This window comes from Sander vitreus, chromosome 9 (genome assembly GCF_031162955.1).
Source record: "Sander vitreus isolate 19-12246 chromosome 9, sanVit1, whole genome shotgun sequence".
NCBI lineage: Eukaryota > Metazoa > Chordata > Actinopteri > Perciformes > Percidae > Sander > Sander vitreus.
This window is the reverse complement of record NC_135863.1, coordinates 18,695,220-18,718,278: the sequence shown is the minus strand read 5'-3', so window position 1 is coordinate 18,718,278 and position 23,059 is coordinate 18,695,220. Positions and strand designations below refer to the sequence as shown.

Sequence of the window (23,059 nt, the reverse complement as noted above, 5' to 3'; positions counted from 1 at the left end):
ATGCTTTGTCATCACTTTTTTCATACTATACTATGACTTTTTATCACTTTTTTGACATACCATACTATGACTTTTTTCGACATATTATACTATGTTTTTCTCATCACTTTTTTTCGACATACTATACTATGACTTTTTTTTAATATACTATGACTTTTGATTATTTTTCATAATCTTTTTTTTTTTCAGGCATTTCTGCCTTTAATGAATAGGACAGCTGAGATATGAAAGAGGAGAAAGAGGGGGGAAGACGTGCAGGAAACCGTCACAGGTCAGACTCGACTTTGGACCTTCTGCGGCGAGGAACAAACCTCTACATATGTTCGCCCGCTCTACCAACTGAGCTAACCTGGCTACTGTTACCACCTATTTTTTGACAAACAATACAATGACTTTGTTATAACTTTTTTCAACATAGTACACTATGACTTTTTTATATACTATACTATGACTTTTTTCGACACACTATACCATGGCAATTTTTAACATAATATACTATGACTTTTTTCGTCAAACTATACTATGACTTTTTTGATATTCTATACTACGATTTTATCACGTTATCACTACTATACCATGACTTTTTTATCACCACTTTTTGACTTTTATAGACAAACTATACTATGACTTTTTCTGACATATTATCCCGTGACTTTCTTTCACTGTTACTGACATGCTATACTATAACTTTTTCAACATACTATACTACGACTTTTTTTATCCATTTTTTTAAAGATTAAATGTATATAAATATAAAATATAAACATATTATCCCGTGACTTCTTTCACTGTTACCGACATGCTATACTATAACTTTTTCAACATACTGTACTATGACTGTTTTATCACTTTTCTAACATACTATACTATGACTTTTTATGACATACCATACTATGACTTTTTTGACGTACTATATTATGACTTTTTTTGACGTACTATACTATGACTTTTTTCGACATATTATACTGAGTTTTATTTTTATCACTTTTTCAAAATACTATTCTATGACTTTTTGACATACTGTAATACAACTGTTTTATCACTTATTTTGACATACCATACTATGACTTTTTTAATCACTTTTTTCAACATTCTATACTATGACTTTTTTATCCATTTTTTTAAATGTACTATACAGTAATTTTTTTAATGGCTTTTTTTCGACATATACTATACTATAACAGTTTATAACCACTATTGGTGGTTCATTGGCCTAATGGTTAACACTACTGCCATCAAGTAGTCACAGCAAACTCAGTCCCTGGTTTGATACCCAGTCCAGGATGCTTTGTCATCACTTTCTTCTACATACTATGACTTTAAATACACTTTTTTCAACATACCATACTGACATTCTATCACTTTTTTGACATGCTATACAATGACTTTTTGATTACTTTTTTCAACATACCATAATATGACTTTTTTCGAGTTACTATAATATCACTTTTTTCAACATACTATACTCTGACTTTTTAATAAATTTTTTCAACATACCATGCTATAACTTTTTTTATCACTTTTTCGACATACTATACTCTGACTAGTCATAGTATAGTATATCGAAAAAAGTGATAAAAAAGTCATAGTATAGTATGTCAAAAAAGTGACAACCAAGCCTCAGGAGAAGGACCAGCCTGGACTGGGTATCAAACCAAGGACTGAGTTTTCCGTGACTGCTTGTTGGTTGTTTGATGGCAGCAGTGTTAACCATTAGGCCAACGAGCCACCGAAGTACTTATGATGAAACAGTGATACGACACACCATACTATGACTTTTTTTAATAACTTTTTTTAAACATTAAATGTTTTAATTTTGTTATGGCTTTTTTTCGACATATACTATGCTATAACTGTTTCATTATAAGCACGTTGGTGGCTTGTTGGCCTAATGGTTAACACTACTGCCATCAAGTAATCACAACCAAGTCAGTTCCAGGTTTGATACCCAGTCCAGGCTGGCTGTTTTCCTGATGCGTTGTCATCACTTTCTTCTACATACTATGACTTTTTATCACTTTTTTCGACATACCATACTATGACTTTTTTATCACTTTTTTCGACATACCATACTATAACTTTTTAATTACTTTTTTCGATATACCATAATATGACTTTTTTCGAGTTACAATAATATGACTTTTTTCAACATACTATACTCTGACTTTTTAATACATTTTTTTTAAATACCATACTATGACTTTTTTTATCCATTTTTTTAAACATTAAATGTATATAAATATAAAATATAAACATATTATCCCGTGACTTCTTTCACTGTTACCGACATGCTATACTATAACTTTTTCAACATACTATACTATGACTGTTTTATCACTTTTCTAACATACTATACTATGACTTTTTATGACATACCATACTATGACTTTTTTGACGTACTATACTATGACTTTTTTCGACATATTTTACTGATTTTTTTTTATCACTTTTTCAAAATACTATTCTATGACTTTTTGACATACTATAATACAACTGTTTTATCACTTTTCTCAACATACTAAATTATGACTTTTTCAACTATAAAATACATAGTATTATTAGTGTTGTGCAAAAACGATTTATCACTAATTTGCCTTTTTGTTGCTGTGATAGGTGATGTCTTCGGTGTGTTAAAATGTTGTAATATTGGTGAAGACAGACTGCTGAGAGCTCTTGTAAATTTAGTTATGGCAGGTTACTGAAAAGTTTTACACTTTTCGGACTGTGCATAAAACTGAGTGAACGAGGGGGTGTTCAGGAAGAATTATGGATGAAAAAGTGGCTCTCTTGTGGCTGGGTTGGCTCAGTGGGTAGAGCAGGCGCACATATACTTAGAGGTTTATGCCTCGATGCAGCGGTCCTGGATTCAAATCCGACCTGTGATGATTTCCTGCATGTCATTCTCACCTAGCTGGTCTGTCAAACAAAGGTGAAAAAGCTCCAAAAAAAATCATCTTTAAAAAAAAAAAGTGGTTCTAATTGTTGAGAGAATAAAGTATTCCTCTTTTTATTATTTGGCTTTTTTCTTCAGCATTCAAAATGGAAAGAAAGACCGTCACAGCAGACACCTGAAAGGATGAACACAAGTTTGGTTTATTTTTCACACATAGTATTTCTTGTACAGCACATAGGAAACGCATCAGAAGGGAAGAAGACACAGTGCAGTAAAAAAAAGAATATCCTTGGCTTTTTAAAAGAAAAACTAAACACGGCTTGTATAACGGAAAATAAAACTTTTTATACTGTTGGAACAGAGAAAGCACAAGCAGAGGGGAGATACGTTACTGACAGGTAAAGAAGAGTATCAAATACAATGTCCCAAATATTCACGCTATACCACCAAATGCATAACCATTATACAGCATCATTCTGAGTAGTATACAAGCTTGTGTATGAGAATATCATTTAGGTCTGCCTGTGGCTGACGGGCAGAAAGGGAAAGAGGCAGGCAAAGGCATTGAACTGTACAGATGATCTCTGACTCCTCGCTGGTACAGTAGCCATTAGAGAAGTCCCTCATAATTCTTCTATCCTGCATTAGCGCTGCAGTGAGAAACATAGACAAATTTGGCTAAAACATACAATTGAATTGAGTTGCATACTGTAATGTAAAATTCAAAACAGTAAAACTGTGGCCGTGAGACCGTTCACTGTATCTACTGAGGAAAATTGGATTTGTCAGCAGAAGTGGAGCTTGAGTGCAACAAGCATGCAGTAAAAAGTGGGACCTCTTCGATGGCTAAATCTGAATCGTCATGTCGCAGCCGACGCCTGCTGTACACTGACCACGGACTCAACAGAAACATAGTTCAGCTGCACAATAAGGACTGAAAACAGACTACATTACATTTACTACCACTTTTGAAAAGAAAGGGAATAAAACAAAAACAACAAACAAAACAGAGGGCCTTATTTGTTTTTCTTTACATTGGACTGCTGATGTTGTATGCCCCTGTCTGTCACCACCACCAAGGATAAAAACACACTGATTTAAAAAAAAAAAAAGAAAGTTAAAAGAACAAAAATATTTTTCCCACCTGTGTTCTACTTTTGTATGTCCCCATGTGTGAGTGCGTCCCTCTGTTTGCTCCCCCGAACCCGAAACGCAGTCATAGGCAACCCCAATACATAAACATATCATTACATAAGACGAGCAATAACTATTTATAAAAAAATACTGAAATAAATGAGTAATAAAAGAAAAGCTTAAAATGTGCCTGTTTAGTCTACATAATGGTGATGCATGTTCTACAGAAGCAGAAAGCTCTGATACACAGTTTGCCTGACAGTTTGGAATATTATACAAGGAGGACTGAAGAGCAAGAATCAGGTTTAAAGAAATAGTTCATACTTTTGGAAAATACTTTGGGAAATACACTTATTTGATTTCTTGCTGAGAGTTAGATCAGAAGATTGATACGACTCCCACATCTGTAGTGTAAATATGAGGCTACAGCCAGCAGTCGCTTAGCATAAAGTCTGGAAACAATGAGGAGCAGCTAGCCTGGCTCTGTCCAAAGGAAGCAAAACCCACCTACCAGCACCTTTAAAGATCACTAATGAACACGCTATATCTCGTTCTTTCTCATCTATTCTCTCATACCATAACCATAAGTGTAACCATAAGTGTAAAAACAACATGTTGCTGTTTTACAGGGCGGTTAAAGTATGTGCATGACTAGGTTACCAGGAAACTGCTCCGTGCCAAGAAATAGTCCTGCACATAACCCCCCACCCCCCTGTGAAACAGCAAGTTGTTGATTTAACACAAGATATAACATTTAGAGGTGCTGGTAGGTAGATTTGGTTACTTCTGGACAGAGCCAGGCTAGCTGTTTCCCCGTTTTCAGTCTTTATGCTAAGCTAGGTTAGCAGGCTGCATCAATCAATTTAAAAAGTGTATTTTCATCAATTAATAGCAATCAATAGCTCACCGAACCAGATTTAGCCACTTTGAACACTAGCACATCAGCAGGCAGGCGGAGATGGAGACAATGACTTTGATAAACATGTTATTCTCATCTGGTGTGTAAATGAAAACAGCAACTAGTTGCATAAAATGTAAAAGGATTCGGATTAGCTGCTTAGTTTGCTGCTGATGATAGCGTAATCGGGTAGTGTAAATTTGCCCTCTTGTCTGCCTTACAGTGAAGTTGGCGTGCTGCTACTTCATCTAGCTGACAGCGCCTTTAATGAGAGTGAGTGCAGCGCCCGGTGTCAGGAGAACAATCCAGAGGAATTAGAGGGAACAGCTCGGCTGATGTTCTGTGTTTGTGTCTCTGGGCCCTGGGAGAATCCCATTGACTCCGCTGCTTATTAGACGCTGCCTTTGTCAGACCAAAATAAAATAGATATTAAGCAGTGAGACGGGGAGCGCTGCGATGAATGTTTAATTGGGTGCTCTGTGTGTTGTGTGTGTATGTGTTTCTCTCTTCCTGCGATCACCTCAAGGGAGTGTATCCGAGAGTGTGTGTATTCTTGCCCGATGACGTGCGCCTGTGTGTGCGTGCGAGCAGGTCTATGTTTCATGTCAGTGTATGTGGATATCTGAAGCGACCCCCTCCATCTCGGAGCGTCATCGTTCCCGAGCTCCTGACACCTCTCGCTGGGGAGAGCGAGCTGCGGCGTCAGCCTCATTAAGGCTTCCACTGTCTGGCTAATGAATCGATTGTGTGGTATCAGTGCTCCTGGCTGGCGCTCCCACAGTGCCGCTCCGCGCCTCCTCTGGGGGCCTCCCTTCCACTGAGCTCTTAATCAGGAAACAGCCCTAATTACCCTGCCTCTTTCCTCCTCCTCCCTCTCCTCTTGCTCCCTTTCATTTCTCTTCCTTCCGCACTCTCGCTTTCTCTCCTCCTTCTTGTCTTTCCCTCCCGACTTTATCTTTATGCTCCACCGCCCTTTTCCTTTGTCCTTCTTATCTTGCTGCTTCCCTTTCCGCCTCTCTCTCTCTGCTATCATGCCTCATCCTTGGGCTAAAAGGGGAAGGGGGGAGGAGGGAGGAGGCATTCGGGAGCTTCCACAGTAGCTTATATCACAGGAAAAAAGGGGGAGATGTATTAGGGGTGAGGGTCAGGAGGACTCGGAGGACTGAGACGGAGGTGCTGCTGTTGCTGATTTCATGAGGATCAGGAGAGGTTGGCGGGGCAACTGGTTGCCCCTCCCCTATCCTCCAAAAAAACCACCAGAAAAATCTCCGTCCTGTCTCTTCCCATCTCGTCCCGGCCCTCAGTACACCACCTCGTACACCGTGGCCTTCTTGTCCCCGGAGCCCGTCACTATGTACTTGTCGTCCGGGGAGACGTCACAGCTCAGCACAGACGAGGACTCCTTGGACTGGGAGCGGGCGAGAGACAGACATCAAAACCCAGGAGAGAGAGAGTGATGATAGATGGATGGAGACAGATGGAGAGAAAACAAACACAAAGAGAAAGATGTTAGAAAAGATTTGACTCATCAGCTAACACTCAATCATACGCGACACTTTTTCATTTCAAAACAGTCGGCAACTATTTCCAAACAGACAACTCCACAGCTCCAGGATGCTGACTCATTCGTCCGCTTCAATGTGAGACACGCTGCTCTCTTTCTCTTTTTTTACTCTCTCTCCTTCTCTGGAGAGATGCAGCCTCATTAACTGCAGGTTTAAGCATCACTAGCAGCACAAGTCTGACGGTCTGTATGAACTCGCAAAATGCACAACCCTCTTTTTCCCCTTCTTTCCACTCCTGTGTCTGAAAGCCAGACCTGGGCACCTGGCTTTAGATGATCTAAAGCTCCCTCTGGTCCCCCTCCTCCTCCCCCTCCCACTGCTCCATCATCATTTATCTGCCTTTCTTTCTTCCCAGACTCTCCTTCTCCTCTTCCCTCCCCTTTCGCTCTTTCCCCCTCTCTCATGTTGATTCCTCCTCCTCTCTAAACTCCTCTCCCCTCTCCTCCCCTCTCTCCCTCCCTGCTACAGGCACAGCAGGGCTGTCAATCACCAAGCCCCAGGTGAGAGGCACACAGGATCCCTCGTACTATACCAAGATAGCAGGTTGGGGAGTTGGGGGGTGTTCAGGAGGGAGGGATGCAATGACAAGCCAAAAGATGAGTTTGGGAGGGTTTGAGTCAGAGAAGGAGTGGAAAAGAGAGATTAAAAAAAATATGACAAAGAGGAAAACTGTGTCCTGAAACTCAGAGACTTAACATCCTCTAGCATTACAATGTTTTAGTTCTTTAGTAGCTAATGTCAGACATTGAATGCCCGTCTTGATAAAGTTTGCTGCATTGTGTAAACACCAGAGAAAACAATGACATTTTTTTATCCTTGACCAAGTGTGATGACATGTACTTATATAGTAAATATATTAGTATGTATTCAGTCATATGTAATTAGGCAATAGCAATGATGTAACATTGATATCTATGCCAATAAAGCGTATTTGATAAAGAACAAAGAAACAGAGAGAGGGAGAGAAAGAGATGGCTATGCAACAAACAGACCAGCCAAAGGGTAGGAGAGAACAAGAGAGGAAAACAAAGTGAAGGGGTAGTGTAAGAAAAAGGGAATGAAAACTATGGAAGGGAAGACGGAGAGAACAGGGATAAACCAAAGGACAAGGACAGAGAAAAAAAGTAAGGGTAGAGGTACAGATTAGGAAAGAAAGATAAAAAGGAGTGAGCGCAGAGAGGGAGAAAGGACAACCATAAACAGAGAGACAAGGAGAGAGAGGAAAAATGAGAGGAGCGGGGGGTTAAAGAGAAGCAAGGAGACAGAAACTGGAAAGGACAGTGATAAACCAGAAAGGAGGAGGAGAGAGAGAGAGAGAGAGAGAGAGAGAGAGAGAGAGAGAGACGCTCTGTATAACACGGTGACAGGAGGGAGCTGTTTGGCAGGAGAAACGTTTGGCATTTGGATAACAAAGCAGATAGCCAGCATTCTCCTTTTAGTCCGCAGGGAGAGACAGGAGCAGCCTACCCTGCTGCCCACTGTAGCTTACAGAAATATGACGCACGTACGCACGCACATGCACACACACACACACACACACACACACACACACACACACACACACACACACACACACACACACACACACACACACACACACACACACACACAGAATGCTCATCTTAAATGTGCCTTCATCTCCCCTTGCTAGTTTCATTCACACCCTGAACAGGCTCAGCTGAAAATATTTCATCCCTGCATATTCATGTTTCAATATTTCCTCAAACCGAGCGATTGAACATGATGAGTTATTACATTTGTTCTGTGTGTGTGTGTGTGTGTGTGTGTGTTTGGCAGCCTGCACTCTCTGATAAACCTTCACAACTCACCATGGATCAACAAACCTGGATTTGACAAAAAATGTTTATCGTTCGCTTTCTCCCTCTGAACTCCCTCATCTTTTTCTCTCTTTTGCCTTTAGGGCTCAGTGTGTGTGTGTGTGTGTGTGAGTGTGAGGTACACGGACAGGATCAAGCAGAGATAGCTTAAACAACACTATCCACACAGACTAACAGATGACTCTGCAGCCCTAAATATACACACATATATTTATATATATATATATATATATATATATACAGTATATACACAGATCATAAACATACTCAGAGCATTGCACTCGTCCCTCACCTGGAAAATACTTGCTCCATACGGTGTCCTCCATGCATTCAACAGATTGTCCTTTCCTGTGCTCACGAACCACTTGCCTGAAATAGCAAACACACACACACACACACACACACACACACACACACACACACACACACACACATAGTGACGTCTATGGTGTGTATATGTGGCTTACTTTAATGTATTTTGTAAAAATGATGCATATGTGCACTAATACTAATAGCATTTAATAAGAATTATTTGTTTATTGTTTACACACACACACACACAACTACAGGTTAAACAAAAGTAAAGGGGTGAAAAAAGGCACAATGTACTGTGCAAAAACTGCATGTGCATACCACAGTAGGCGAACTTGAGAGAAAGAACGCAGCTCTCATGGAGGTGCAGCTGGTACTTGTCAGGTTTGGAGACGTGCAGAACTTCCACGTTACTGCTCTCCATTCCCACAGCCAGCCACTCGCCTGTCGGACAGTAGCCCAGAGAGAAGATCTGGAGACGGAGAGGGAAGAAAGGGATTTAAAGGAAGGTAGAAAATGAAATGGAGATAGGAGAGGAGGACAGAAGAAAGGAAGCAAGGGTGCAGAAATGAAAACCAAAATGGCAAATGGGGAGAAGATGCGGAAATGGGGGATGAGGGAGGAAAGAAGATAAGGTTGATGAGAGAAAGAGAACAATGGAGGGAAATAGGGAGGACAGATGAAGGAATTAATCGTGGAAAAGAAAAAGATGATGAGTGTGAATAGAAAAGAGGAAAGACGGTGGAAAGTTAAAAAAAAGGAAAGAGTGGAATGACGGTAAATAGAGGTAAATATAAAGAGAATTAATAAATTGGGAAAGAAAGAGAGAACAGCAAGAGAGATAGGGAAAGTGGTAGATGGAGAGAGACATGGCAAAGGCGAGAAAAAGTCATTACACGGTGGATCGAAACTCATAAGACAACGGTGGTCAACTCTATAGCTCTGTTGTGGCAGTGAGGAGTGAAATAGAGAGAGAGTGTTTATGTGTGTGTGTGTGTGTATGTGTGTGTGAAGGCGCCTGTAAGGTGAAATCATGTTGGTGTTTGTTGATGTGTTTTTGCTGCTGTGTATTGGTGTATATGCCTGCGAGGTGAGTTCATGGTGTGTGTGTGTGTGTGTGTATGTTTGGATCTGTGTGCAAGGTAAATTGTAAGTTTAAGTCTGTGTAGATGCGATGTGATGTGTTCAGATGACCCTGTAATGTACTGTACTTAAAACAACATAAAACAATTGATGTGCATGTATATCTACTGCTGTTTGTTTATTTTTTAACATGTGTGTATCTGCTATGCGAGTTTGTGCTGCTGTGTATATTTACTCTGTGTGTCCCTGCGAGCTAAATTGTCTATGTGGGTTTATGTGTATCTGACCATGTGATACAAGTGTGTACCTACATGTTAGATAACGTGCAGTATGGGAAGTATGTGTGTGTATACCTGCGAGGTGAAGTCGTGTTGCTGGAGCTGGCGTCCCTCTCGGAGGTCCCAGCAGCGGACTGTGTTGTCCAGCCCTCCCGTCCACAGTTTGGTGCCGTCGTTGGAGATGTCGATGCAGCTCGCTCCGTCTGTGTGGCCCTGGAACTGCCTGCAGGGAGGAGACACACAAGAGCTTCACAGGTGAACACAAAGACATGCATACACTCTACAGACTCTGCATCCTGTGTGTGTCTGTGTGTCTTTGCTTTCTTTCTCCTGGATGTGTCAGACCAAATATATTTGATTTCTTTCCTCCCCAGACCACCTACTGCCCTCACCTGATTCTCCTTTCTCTCCTGCCCCCTCCTTACCACAGTCTTTGCTACCCATCTCCTTCAATTCATCTTTCTCCTACCTTGCCAGAATCTGGTTCAGGCTGGTTCATCCCCCCGTCTTCTTTCCTGACCATAGGGTTAGTTAAGGAAGCCCCAGACTGATTCTTCCTCCCTCCCTCTTTCTTCTTCCATATATTATCTCCTTGTTCTCTGTTTCCTTTTTCTCTCCATAAGAAGTGTCTCCACGTCCTCCAGGGGTTTCGCTCCCTCATCTTCCTCCCTCTCCCTTCTGTGCTCCCTCCTGACAGCAATCTATTTGTGGAGCTAAAGCACCAATTTGTTATGTTATTTTTCTCCTTTCACTGTCCTCTCCTTCCCTCTCTCCTCTTACCTGACCAGCGTCTGGTTGTGAAGGTCCCAGACGACAATGTTGCCGTCGCTGCAGCAGGAGAAGCAGACCTTGTTGTCAGGGGAGATGGCCAGAGCATAGCAGGCGGGTGCAGACGACGTCAGCTCCGCTTTGATGCGAGGAGTGGGCGTGGCCAAATCCCAGATTGACAGCGTGCTGGCCTCCCCGCCGACGATCAAGGTCCGTCCATCAGGGAGGATTTTACAGGAGCGGATGTAGTTATCCCTGTTCTGATTGGACAAGATTAAAAAAAAAGTTAGGTTATGCCTGATGTGGATCAAGAAAAAAAGAGACTTTATGGGATGGTAACATGATTGGAGACATTCAGGAAATGAATATTGACATTTTGATAATGTCAACAAAATCTAGAAGGAAAGATGACATGGCCAATAACAACAAATCAGGTCAGTGAATATACTGTACGTACACTTTTGTTTTCATGGCCTGATATGTAAATGTTTGTCAGTGTACCCATTTCTATTTTTAAAACTTGTTTGACCTCCTCCCTGGTGTCTCACCAGACAGTCCAGCTGGGCCATGGGGCTCTTGCTTCCAGGCTGGCTGATGTCCCACACCTTGACGCAGCCCTTGCCTCCGGTGTAGACGTGGCGCGTTGAGGTGCTGATGGTGACGGCACACACCACCTCTCCGTGGTTCAGGGTGTGAATCTGACGGGCGTGGCGAGGGATTCCCGGGCCCAGCAGGGCGTCAGGGGGAAAGGGCACCGGCTGCATCTGGCCGTCTGCGCTCACGTGGAACGAGTAGGCGCTGCAGAGAAGAGACCAGAAAGAAATCAATACTTCAAAACTGAAGAGCTACAGCTAAAAATAAGAGTTTGGAGTAGTAGGTACTGCAAAGAAGATTGAAGGACTGGACAGACAAGGTGGAATCAATCATTCAATCAATGAGCAAGTGAAAGCAGAGGAGCAACAAGTAAATATACACAATGTACAAACAACTACACACAAGTCAGTGCACAAGTTGTGAAGTCTGATGACACCTTAATGGCTTTGGAACTTCAGTAATAATTGCCAGAATTCTGGCAATTACTTGGCCCACTGTAGCTGTAGGCGGGAATGCATGATGGCTGATTGTATTACAGGGCAGAGTCAGTGTGGCATTGCTAATGGCCGATCAATACTGTAGCGGAGTGGAAGCCAAAGCTGTTTTATGATTTCAAATTAGCACCACAAGAATGAATTGCTACTCTGCAACGAATGACAAAAACAACATTGTTCGTCAGTCAGCACAGCCGAATGGACTGTGTGCAAGTGTGTTGGAGAAGGTGATCTAGACACGTGAAATTCCACAGTGTCTATCTTTGTTAGACAGGGTCAATGTGCAACATTGAAAAGCACTGGGTAAATAGAAAAACTCAAAGTGAGCAGCTAGGAGGAACTACTACTAATTTGGATTCTTATCCAATTCAAATATTTTTTGGATTATCACTGAGCAAGTTTTGACTAAGGTATGTGCAATCGTCTGTGTCTAACTATTTGTTTAGCCTGACTGATTGTCCTGCTCAGCTTTCACATATTTCTTTTTTAATCAACAGAAAAGAAAATGAACTGTTTAACGGCTCTGTGTAGCTGGGGAACATACTACAATAACTATCCATGTTAAAGGTGCAGTAGGTAAGCCTTATAAAATTAACTTTCTGTCATATTTGCTGAAACTGACCCTATGTTCGAGTAGAACTACATGAAGCAGGTCATTTAAAAAACAATCCGGCTCCTCTGGCACCACCTACAGCCTGTAGTGCGATTTGCAAAAATCCACCGCTCCCTGTTCAGATGCACCAATCAGGGCCAGGGGGGGGTCTAACTGCGTGTCAATCACACATTCATTCTCCCTTGTGGGGGGAGGGGCTTAGGAGACTGTTTTGGGCTTTAGCGGAAAGGGTGGAGGGACTGAGAAGTTGTCGATGTTCACATTTTTTGGCTAAGTCCTGGATCTTCGCAATCCTACCTACAGCACCTTTAAACATGTACACACAAATAGTATTAAAATGCCTAAAATGTGTGTCTACCAACAAACAATTTTCAAGCTAAAATTGAATATCGACTACTCACGGCTTGCCGCCAGAGGAACCAGGCAGAGAAGAGGACAGCCCTGGCGCCCTCAGGTGAGACCGAGAGTCATACGCCACCTGGTTGGGATGAAAGAGCCGACAAAATATGAACAGCTTGACAAAGGACTAACTCAAAAAATGCAGCTGATTTCTAGATAAAATTCAAAAAAACACTTAGCAAGTACAGGCGACGTATGTAAATTCAACCGATTGAACAGTTTTTTTTTAAAGATAAAGGTACAATTTAATGTGATGACTGTAACAATACAATCGCTGTAAGAAGACAAAATTATTCCACTGTGAAGCAAAATTAAAAAAATGGGGTGACTAAAGTCTGCAGTCTGAAACCTCTGCTGAAGTGAGTGCACATCATTGTGCTGTCACTAATATGTGATGAGCGCACTGCAGTGTACATCTTACCTTAAGGCTGAGTTATGTTGGAGTTCTGTGGGAGCTAAATGTGGAGGCTACATACATACGTACATGTTTCTGATGCTTACTCATGTTTACTGATTAGGAAGACAACATGAGGAGAAAGGCTAAACCTTCTTTCAGCGGGGCTGCACAGGTTAGCCTTTTGTGATCCAGATAAGCCATTTCAATGAAAAAACTTCTCTCTATGAATGTCGCTCTCTATCAAAGTGAATTACAGAATGTAAACATGATAACTTTAAGTATATAATGAATGCACAACAGTACAACAGAACACATTCTAGCATTCTAGGTTCAAGTTGATGCTTAACTATAAATCAAACCTTGACAGAGAAGAATAATTTGGCCTTTACTCACCATGGGGCTTCGGGAGTAGGCACTGGCTGCTGCGCTGATTTGTGGAGAAAGAGTTAGAGCCCCACCGAAACCTCCTGGGCTGGCCAGCTCCCCATTCAGGCCTGCGTGGGACACCACGCCAAAATGAGCTGGGTATGAACCAGGGGGCATAGACATGGGACTGCGGAGAGCTGGGCAGGGAGGGAAAGAGGAAGGGGATTGAAGGATAGAAATAAAGAGGGGAAACGATACATGGCACACAAGCACAAACACAGTCACAGAGGGGCTGAGAAGAATGGAAATCTTTTTCTGTCATTAAACTTTATTTGTTGAGCTGCAAGTACAACAACGGTCTTCACTGCTGGCCACAGAGGAGCACACACAGCAGTTAAGAGCCTTGCTCAAGAGCACAGTGGTAAGAGTTAGAGTCAGAGGGGTCTCACTTTCTCTTATGGTTTTCAAAACATCAGTCCTATAGGCATATTTTCTGTTTAACTTTGCTCTGATCAAATCAAGACATTTTTGCACAAAATCAGTAAACTATTACTGCATGAGTAATGTCATAGCATAAACAAATGAGGAAATGGAAAAACTGAGGAACAAGAGGATATATGGCATGAAGGGCAGAGGTAGACTGGGAACAAATCCCATTCAGGTCATGACAGTCTAATTCAGGGAGCAGCTAGTTCAGTTTACTTAAATCAGCTTAATTAAAAAGTAATTGTAAAAAAAATTGCTTTCTCCACTAGTGATGAGTTATGTAATCACATTACAATTTTAGTTTAGCTTTTTCACTTTCTGAGTTAGTGGTTACAAATGTAAAAAGAACAGTTATAAATGTATGTAGTAGATTAATGTTGTGATAGCCTGTATTATTAGCAATTTAATAATATTAATATATGTATTAGCAAGCTCCCTTTTCAACAGTTACAATATCACAACAACATTTTTAGTTTTAACATTTCATCAAGCCTGTTAACAGTAACAGTCAGGAGAGTCTCACCAAGGGGGTCTGCGCTGGATGCTGCTTTGCTGACCAGACGAAGGCAGGAGGTGCTGGGACCAGGGGCTCCTGGGGCTCCTGGGGTAAGGGCCTCACGGTGGGACGGGGATGGGGTGCCAGACTTGGACAACGGAGACTGGGACTTATCCATCTGTAGAGAAGTCAAATAAGAAATACAACAAATAAAAACCATGGCTGATCTGCTGCTGAAGCCCTCCTTTAGCACACTGACTTTCAGAATTAATATCTGTCACTTTTTAAATGATCTCAAGGCAAAGTGCAAAAATTTGTCTTAGTGATACCGGTACAGCTATCTGTACGAGGTTTAGTTACTGTACAATAGTACGAGTTTAATGTGATTTTATTCCCAAAGCAAAACACCATACATGATAGCATAACATGTACCAGGAATGGGCAACCTAAGGGTACAAAGTGAAAAAGAATACAATTTTGTTACAAAAGAAAAGAGGCGGAAAATGAGTCTCTTCAGTCTCATTAAACTATTGAAAAATACATTAATATATCAGCATTAAGCAAAACCAGACAGAACCCTCCCAGTCAGCAGAGTGCAGCAACTATCTGTCATACCTGTGCAGGGTCCTTGCCCTTCCCTGGGGTGGGGCTGCGGGGGTTTGGGGTGGAGGGGGCCTCTCCTGTGCTTGAGGAGCCCGGGAGCTCTTTCCTTAGGGTAGGAGCCCGGTCTAACCCGTTCCCGTGGGGGGAGTGAGGAGGGCTGCCCACAGGAGAGTTAGGCTCCTAAATGACAGAGATTTTTTTTTTTTTACGTGAATGCTGCTACCTCTCAATTGAAGCAACTAAAGATTAAATTATTGTCACCATGATATCTTTCTGCTGTAAAAGACCTTCCTGGTAATGTTATAAACCACTGTGCAGTGTTTTTGGTGAATGATAAACCTTCATTACCCCAACTGGAATTCCTGGATCGTATTTCACTGTCTCACCCGTACCTGAAGCAACATGCCCCCACACCGCAGGCTCTTGCATTTTATAATGCGAGGGCTGTTTTAGCCTCAACACCCACTTATTGTCTTTTTCTTTATAATATATATTTTTTAAACATATCTGTGAGCCAGCATGTGTAAAAGCTGAACTAGGCAGAGTATGTTATGTTACAGCAGTAGGTTATAGAGTTTCAAAGTACATTTAAAGTAAAATGCTGCAGATTCTTCCTTAATAACACACCACACCATCTAGCGTTACACTCTGTATTGTGATTTGTAAAGGGACTCAGAGCTCAGGGAACGTTACATGAAACAGTAGAGATTGTCACTGTCGCCAGGACAGAAGTGTCTGGACCTGGAGATAATGTTGCTGTTACAGCTGCTTTTATCACTGGAGCCACTGTTGAGCTAGCGCTGCCTCCCACAGAACAGAGTACTGGAGTAAGCACTTCTCACTGGGTCACAGTGATCAGCACAGACATTTTAGTGCTTACACACACACACACACACACATATACACACACACACACACACACACACACACACACACACACACACACACACACGCACCTTCATTTTTCTGCCATTACCCACATTTGTCACATTTTTTTCTTTCTGCTTTTGTACTAGTTTCCAAATCACACAAGAGACCGGTTCCGCTTTTGTGTGCAATATCAAAATACAGAGGGCTTAGATAAAACATATTTTGCTACACTGCGTGAAGTATTTACAGAACTAAAATATTCCAGGGGCATAAACGGCTTTGCATATATTAAATGAACCAGACTGCAGTTATCTAATGAGAGAAGGGAGGAGAAAAGGGTGAGGTGGAGCAGGGTGAGAGGAGTGGGAAAGAAGAAGTGAAAAGAAAAGAGACAGTGGAGAGATGGAAGAACCGAGGCTTTAAGAGGTTGGAGAGAGAACAGAAATAAACAGAAGACGTATGGGAAGAAATGGGTAGAACAAGTATTTGTGAATGTGTGTGGACAGACACGGTTCACAAGAAGAAAACACAAACAGCGGTGGCTGATAATGAGCTTACAGAGGAGCTCTTCCTATTTACAAGGAAACTGCAGCGGAAAGCTGAACTAGCTACATACCTGCTGACTTGTTTTACATTTCACACACAGACACACACACATGCACACACAAACCTAGGTTACTATAGATGATTGGCATTAAAAGAAGCAATCCAGAAAGCAAAACAAACATTATATGTGTGTGTATATGAGTACAAGCTGAAAGGATCACTTAATTTCTTGATTATCAGAAAATGAGGCTAATCTAAATTCCAGCTTCTCAGATGTGAATAATGTTCTGCTTTTCTTTGTCTTTGATAATGTATAAATCAATATAGTTGGGTTTTGGATGTTTTTTTCAACCTAACTTTTTTTTATGACATTTTACAGACCAAAGGATAAATCTATCAAGCTAATAAATTATTCGTATATTAGTCAATAATGGAGAAAAAAATTTCCCTGCCTGCAAACTAAACAAAAAAATAATCACGTATGAAAATATAATATTACAGTAAGTCTATTAAGTAATTTTGTAGGCTACAGTATGTCTATACTTATTCTTTAGGCAATAACCCAATTCTGTGTACTAGTGGCTTTCTCTAAAACAGCCACATGAAAAGTGACTCGTGACACATTTTCATTATCCAAGACTGTCAAAATACTCAAATTTAGCCTCAAACTAAATGATGCAAAAATAAATGTAACGCACGCACACGCGCACAGATCTGTATTTTAAATGGAACTATCGACAGCCAGACAGACAGGGTTATGCAGAGGACTGAGGGTGGTTCCAAGCGGTGCCAAGTACATCTACAGTTCCCGTGAGCAACACTAGTCCTCCCAACGTTGGATTCATGCGTAATTCATGTGTGGGCTGCAACACAGTGTCAGAGAGCTTCTGTAGGATAAAAGCGACTTGTAACTTGTGGCTCTGTAGGGAAATCAAAGATACTTTCTGCAATAGGGATGTAGAGCTGAGGGTTCTGTGGGTGAGTGAAATATTTTCCATAATGGAGAAGGAAAATTAGTGAGTAAACATTGGTAGTGAAGGTGGAATATTTTCAAAGCGGTTAGAAGAAATGTCTTTCTGTGAGATGTATGACTTCTGTGAGTGTAGTACCAGGATGCCCCATTGATAAACTTTGCCATTAAGTAATGATTAAACAGAAAGTAACCCATATGTCCCTGATGGGTCACTTTCGCTATTGCTCTACTTTGTTGTCTGATAGTGGGCAACCAGAATAACCACAAAATCAGACTGAACAAGCAACTTACTTCATTGGAAACGTCCACCACGAGATTGTCTTCACTCTTGTCTCCATCACTGTCCTGAGGAGCAAAAAAGATAAGATAAGAAAGGTAAAATATTCTCTATTTCCATGAAGATAAGATAGCTGTTTTATTGGTTCCTTTTTCTCTCTATAGCCCACAGAGACATGCAGTACACTGTAAATGTACATTGGGAACTTTAATAATTGAGATGGAAACACACAAAAAACACACACAAAGATCGATATATCAATATCACTGGCTGCTCTTTGCTTCCTTCCACTGTCCTCCATGCAACATTTAACACAAAGATACTGGATACCATATATTCTCACCAAAGAACTCATACTCATCAACATTTCTCTCTCTCTCTCTCTCTCTCTCTAACTCTCACACGCACTGTTGCTCTTTCCACATTTTCGTTCTTCGTCTAGCCATCTCTTTATATCTCTCTCTCCCTTTTTTCTGGGGTGAGAACGATGGCACTTAGTCACCATGGCAACAGTGCTTTGATGTGATCATGGCCTGATATTCCTATTGACATCAGTGTGGAGTGACATCAGTACCTAATTATACAGAGCCAAAGCAGGGCTATGTCGACAGTCTATTCCTAGAACAAAAATACAGAAACAGAGAGAGAGAGAGAGAGAGAGAGAGAGAGAGAGGGAGAGAGAGAGAGAGAGAGAGAGAGAGAGAGAGAGAGAGAGAGAGAGAGAGAGAGAGAGAGAGAGAGAGGGAGAGAGAGAGAGAGAGAGGGAGAGATAGAGAGGAAGAGAAGAAAGAGAAAAAGTAAAATAATTCAGAGATGGAATAAAAATAAAAAGAAAACAGGAAGAGAGGAAAAACAAAGTGAGAACGAAACCCAGAGAAATTGAGAGACGTTGTTAAAGAGACAGAGATATAGAAGAGCAAAAAAGAGAGAGAAATGGGAGCTGTAATGTGCTCGACAGACAGAAAGAGAGGAAAAACATTCTGAGAGTGGAAACTATCTGTACTTGTTCTCGTTCTAAAATAGTGGGAAGATTTGGACTGTTGTTGATTCCAAACTGATTTAGCTGGAGGCCGTCTTGCACAGACAGGCTCCCAGTGTCAATCAATCCTCCAGACTGCAAACACACAGCCATCTAATTCATTACAGCTATCTGCCTTGGCCGTCTCTCTTCTGGCGTTGCCTCGCCTGTGGCTCCCTGCTCTTCCTCATTGGACCCATCCAAACCAAACACAACTCTAATTGGCCGCAGGCCCCCAGAACCATGTGTGGCCTATAATGTCATAGGTGATGTTTTACGTACACACACACACACACACACACACACACACACACACACACACACACACACACACACACACACACACACACACACACACACACACACACACACACACACACACACACACACACACACTGTGACATCTCTGGTGTGTATATGTGGCTTACTTTAATGTATTTTGTAAAAATTATGCATATATGCACATCAATAGCTCACTAATAGCATTTAATAAGAATTATTTGTTTATTGTTTATTTACATGCCATTTCTTTGCAACTACTCAGCTTCCCCTGCTCATCATTTAAAGCAACAACTCATTATCTCAACTTATAAGGACAAGGACACACAAAAACACATACATAGGAGTGTGGTGGAAGGGGCTCTTTGTCATCACAGCGCCTTCTCTTTGCCTCAGCTCCTCCCTGCGAGGAGGAGTAGCCTCCTGATGGGCCCTGGCGCTCCTCAGTGGGCTGACTGTCTGTTGATGACACTGACTTACTCTGAAGAAAGACAAGGACAAAAACACAAGTATGAACATACAAACGCTTACTGATACTACCACAGACATGGACATTGAGAGACACACCTGACACACAAAGTAAAAACAGATCATTAAATATGTTTTTTTACAAATGCAGCAATGTACAAACATGTAAAACACACCCACATCCACCAATGTACAGCTCATGATGTGAAGAAATATGCACACACAATCAATCTGTAGACATTAGCGCAGGTAAAGAATGAAAAGCACACTGAGCAGTAACACAAACATTAACAGAAAGCCCCATAAACACAGAAAGCCCCATAAACACACACACACACACACACACACACACACAGCAAGAACAGCAGACGTAAGCACAGGTTAAGACACAGCCTTAGAAGCACACAAGATAGCGTATAAAGCTAATTAGTGCTCTCCCCTCGACACACCAGTCCTCGTGTAAAATATGACTCTCATTATTGGGCAATAAAGCTGTGCAGGCATATTTACAATACAGCCTGGCCTGGTGCTTAGCACTCAGAAAAGTCGATCAAAGCATTTTGTTGTTTGCATTGGAGCAGGGGCCAGAGGTTCGGTGAGGGCCACTTGTCATTCTCTGTCCCCCTGTGGCGAGGACAAGAACAGCGAGGGTTTAACACCAATGAGTCACACAGGAAGGAGTCCACAGGGCCGACAGGAAGGAGAGCTGGACAGAGGAGGAGAAACCACACAATGGACCTCAGTGCGGCTCAACAAACTTCCCTCTCTTCTTTCTTCTTCTTCTTCTTCTCCCCCTCCTCCTCTGCCTTCGTCACTCTTCTCCTGACTTCCTCTCGCTGTCCCTTTTTTCCCCTCCATTAAAAATTCCAACATGTTTTACTGGTGGGGGGCTCTCTGACAAATGCCAATTGATATGCATCTCTCCCCTGCCTTCTCTCCCTTCCCTTCCGTTTACCAAACACTGCAATGCTTGGCTAAGTTCAGCACAAACCTCAACTCATATGAAAAATCAGCATTGTGTTTGTTTAGCAATTAAATTATGCTAAGGGACAGGGACAGAGACAGAGAGAGAGAGAGAGAGAGAGAGAGAGAGAGAGAGAGAGAGAGAGAGAGAGAGAGAGAGAGAGAGCGAGAGAGAGAGAGAGAGAGAGAGAGAGAGAGAGAGAGTGAAAGTTAAGTCAGTAGCACTCTTAAATCATTTTCATTTTGCAATAAAAGCCAGAACAAAGACTTGCTGGTATTTTTTTTAACAACCTTTCCCTCCCTATTTTGCTTGGTCTTTTTTCTTCCTCTTTAGTCTCTATCTCTCTTTCCTTTTCCAATTTCACTCTCCATCTCCCTCTAGCCCGCTCCCTTCTCTCTGTGTTATCAACAGTTACACTGATGAAGGCCAGCTGTCCATTGCAGCCAGTACAGTAAGCGAGTGTTCACACGGTTTCCATAAAGCAGAGCAATCTGCAGCCAGGGAGAATAGGACAAGCCATAGACATCCACTGAATTTCAATCAGCCAATTTGCACTGCATTAATTCTCCAGGCAATTAATGGGGACTTTTAACTACTGTGACATAAAATATGTGCAAAACCTGTGAGGCAAGATGAACACTTGTATACATTTCATGATTCACTGCATGTTGCATTTACTCTTTCTAAGGATGGATTTTGTTATTTCTTAAAACCTATCAGTTATATTAACCTGAGTGAGTCACCATACGGTCAAATCTAGCCTTCACACTTAATTAATGGACTGTTGAATCTGAACTAGCCTCACAATACGATATTATTGCGCTTTTAAACAAATTGCAATTTATTACCTTATTTCTAACTTCAAATTTTTCCCAATTTCAAATTATGTCCCCAATAGGAAACTTTATCAACACTTGTTTTATCTATCTTTGTTCATCTCACTTCAGTTTTATTGCTGCAAAATGGGATTGTCAAGCAGACAAACTGACCGACACATATATAATAAAAGATCGATACTTGGCGTCTGTGTATCAATACAGTATTGCCACAGAAAATATCGCGATACTATGCTGTATCAATTTTTTCCACCACCCCTACTGTTTACTGTACCTTTCATTAGCAAAGTTTTGGAAAGATACTGTACATAAATACACTGTGGAAGAATGTTTTCTAGAGGGCAGGATACATGTTTCTTGCGGTCCCCACCTCTCCTGCAGCCCTGGCAGTTGTGCAATTCTACACCAAATATTATCTTATGATACAACAGAGCAAGTTCTGTTGGGAAACATCTTTACAAAAGGATCTCAGTGGTGTTATATTGGTTATATTGATGTTTTTTTTATACATCAGACATTAAGGGGCCTCCTATAGTTGGCATATTATATTCTGGATGCATAGTACACTCAAGTAAACATTTTAAAGTAAGAGTTGCTCGTTTCTACAGACGCCGACTGCTGTGTTTCGGGCAGCATTTGCCATTTACTTGGTTTTAATCCTTTCCCTTGTTCTGTAAATCTTGTAGATTACCAGAACATTTGTGTGCTGAGAAACAAACAGTTGCTTGTTCATCCATTCATTCAATTTGTACTTTCTTCCAGATAACAGCGAAATGCTGCGAGCTCAGATGTTAGTGTGATGTAGAATAACCTTGAGGAACTCAAGGTTGATAGCACTGAGCAGCTATTGTGCTGGTGTTGAGCTGTGCTACTCCTGGCTGAGCTCCAGCAGTACACAGCCTTTTTTTAGAGGCCACTTTACAGTGCGTCTCCATTTCCCTCAGTTTATCACTGTCACAAGTGTACACACACACACACACACACACACACACACACACACACACACACACACACACACACACACACACACACACACACACACACACACACACACACACACACACACACACACACACACACACACACACACACACAAACAAGCACACACACACAAACAAGCACACAGACACACACACACAGAAATGTGAGTGTAGACGACACTTACTGTACACACATACACAACTATGTACTCACCCTGCTGGGTGCTCCCTCTGGGATGGGGGGGAGAAAGGTAAGGAAAGAAAACAGAGTAGAGAAAAGAGAGAGAGTGGGAGAGAGGAGTTAAGGGGAAAAGAGAGAAAGTTTGACGTCAGTGCTGATAATAATAACAACAGTCCCCCAGTCAGCCAAGGTTAGGCTGAACTACGACTTCTCCTCTCTAAAGCTACAGACCCACTATTGTGCCTAATTCCGGCCTCCTCGTTATCTTTCCCTCTCTCTGTTCTCCAACTAGACAAAGCTAGCTGTCTTCCCCTTCTGCCTCTTTCAATGCTCCCTGTCTTCTCACTCATTCTTCCTCTCGTATGTAAGAACAGAAACACACACAGCTGCATACATGCACAAGCTCTCACACAGATGCTTAGTACGTTAAAATGAACACATTGATCTCTC

At 41.6% G+C, this 23,059-nt stretch overlaps 1 protein-coding gene across 6 annotated transcripts in view; it reads right to left on the bottom strand.

The window, feature by feature from the left end:
• Positions 1–3,071: 3,071 nt before the first annotated feature.
• The window catches only part of tle2b (TLE family member 2, transcriptional corepressor b), an 84,918-nt gene continuing 64,930 nt past the window's right edge, over positions 3,072–23,059 (bottom strand). For all 6 annotated transcript variants that reach the window (XM_078259060.1, XM_078259061.1, XM_078259064.1 and 3 more), the window contains 13 exons: positions 22,643–22,659; positions 19,521–19,661; positions 17,898–17,951; positions 15,230–15,397; positions 14,642–14,792; positions 13,660–13,829; positions 12,872–12,948; positions 11,318–11,567; positions 10,782–11,029; positions 10,077–10,224; positions 8,962–9,112; positions 8,621–8,697; positions 3,072–6,333 (listed from right to left, as the gene is read on the bottom strand). In XM_078259060.1, the coding sequence (XP_078115186.1) occupies positions 6,226–6,333; positions 8,621–8,697; positions 8,962–9,112; positions 10,077–10,224; positions 10,782–11,029; positions 11,318–11,567; positions 12,872–12,948; positions 13,660–13,829; positions 14,642–14,792; positions 15,230–15,397; positions 17,898–17,951; positions 19,521–19,661; positions 22,643–22,659 (1,760 nt within the window). In that variant the 3' untranslated portion in view covers positions 3,072–6,225. The remainder of the gene's footprint in view (positions 6,334–8,620; positions 8,698–8,961; positions 9,113–10,076; positions 10,225–10,781; positions 11,030–11,317; positions 11,568–12,871; positions 12,949–13,659; positions 13,830–14,641; positions 14,793–15,229; positions 15,398–17,897; positions 17,952–19,520; positions 19,662–22,642; positions 22,660–23,059) is intronic.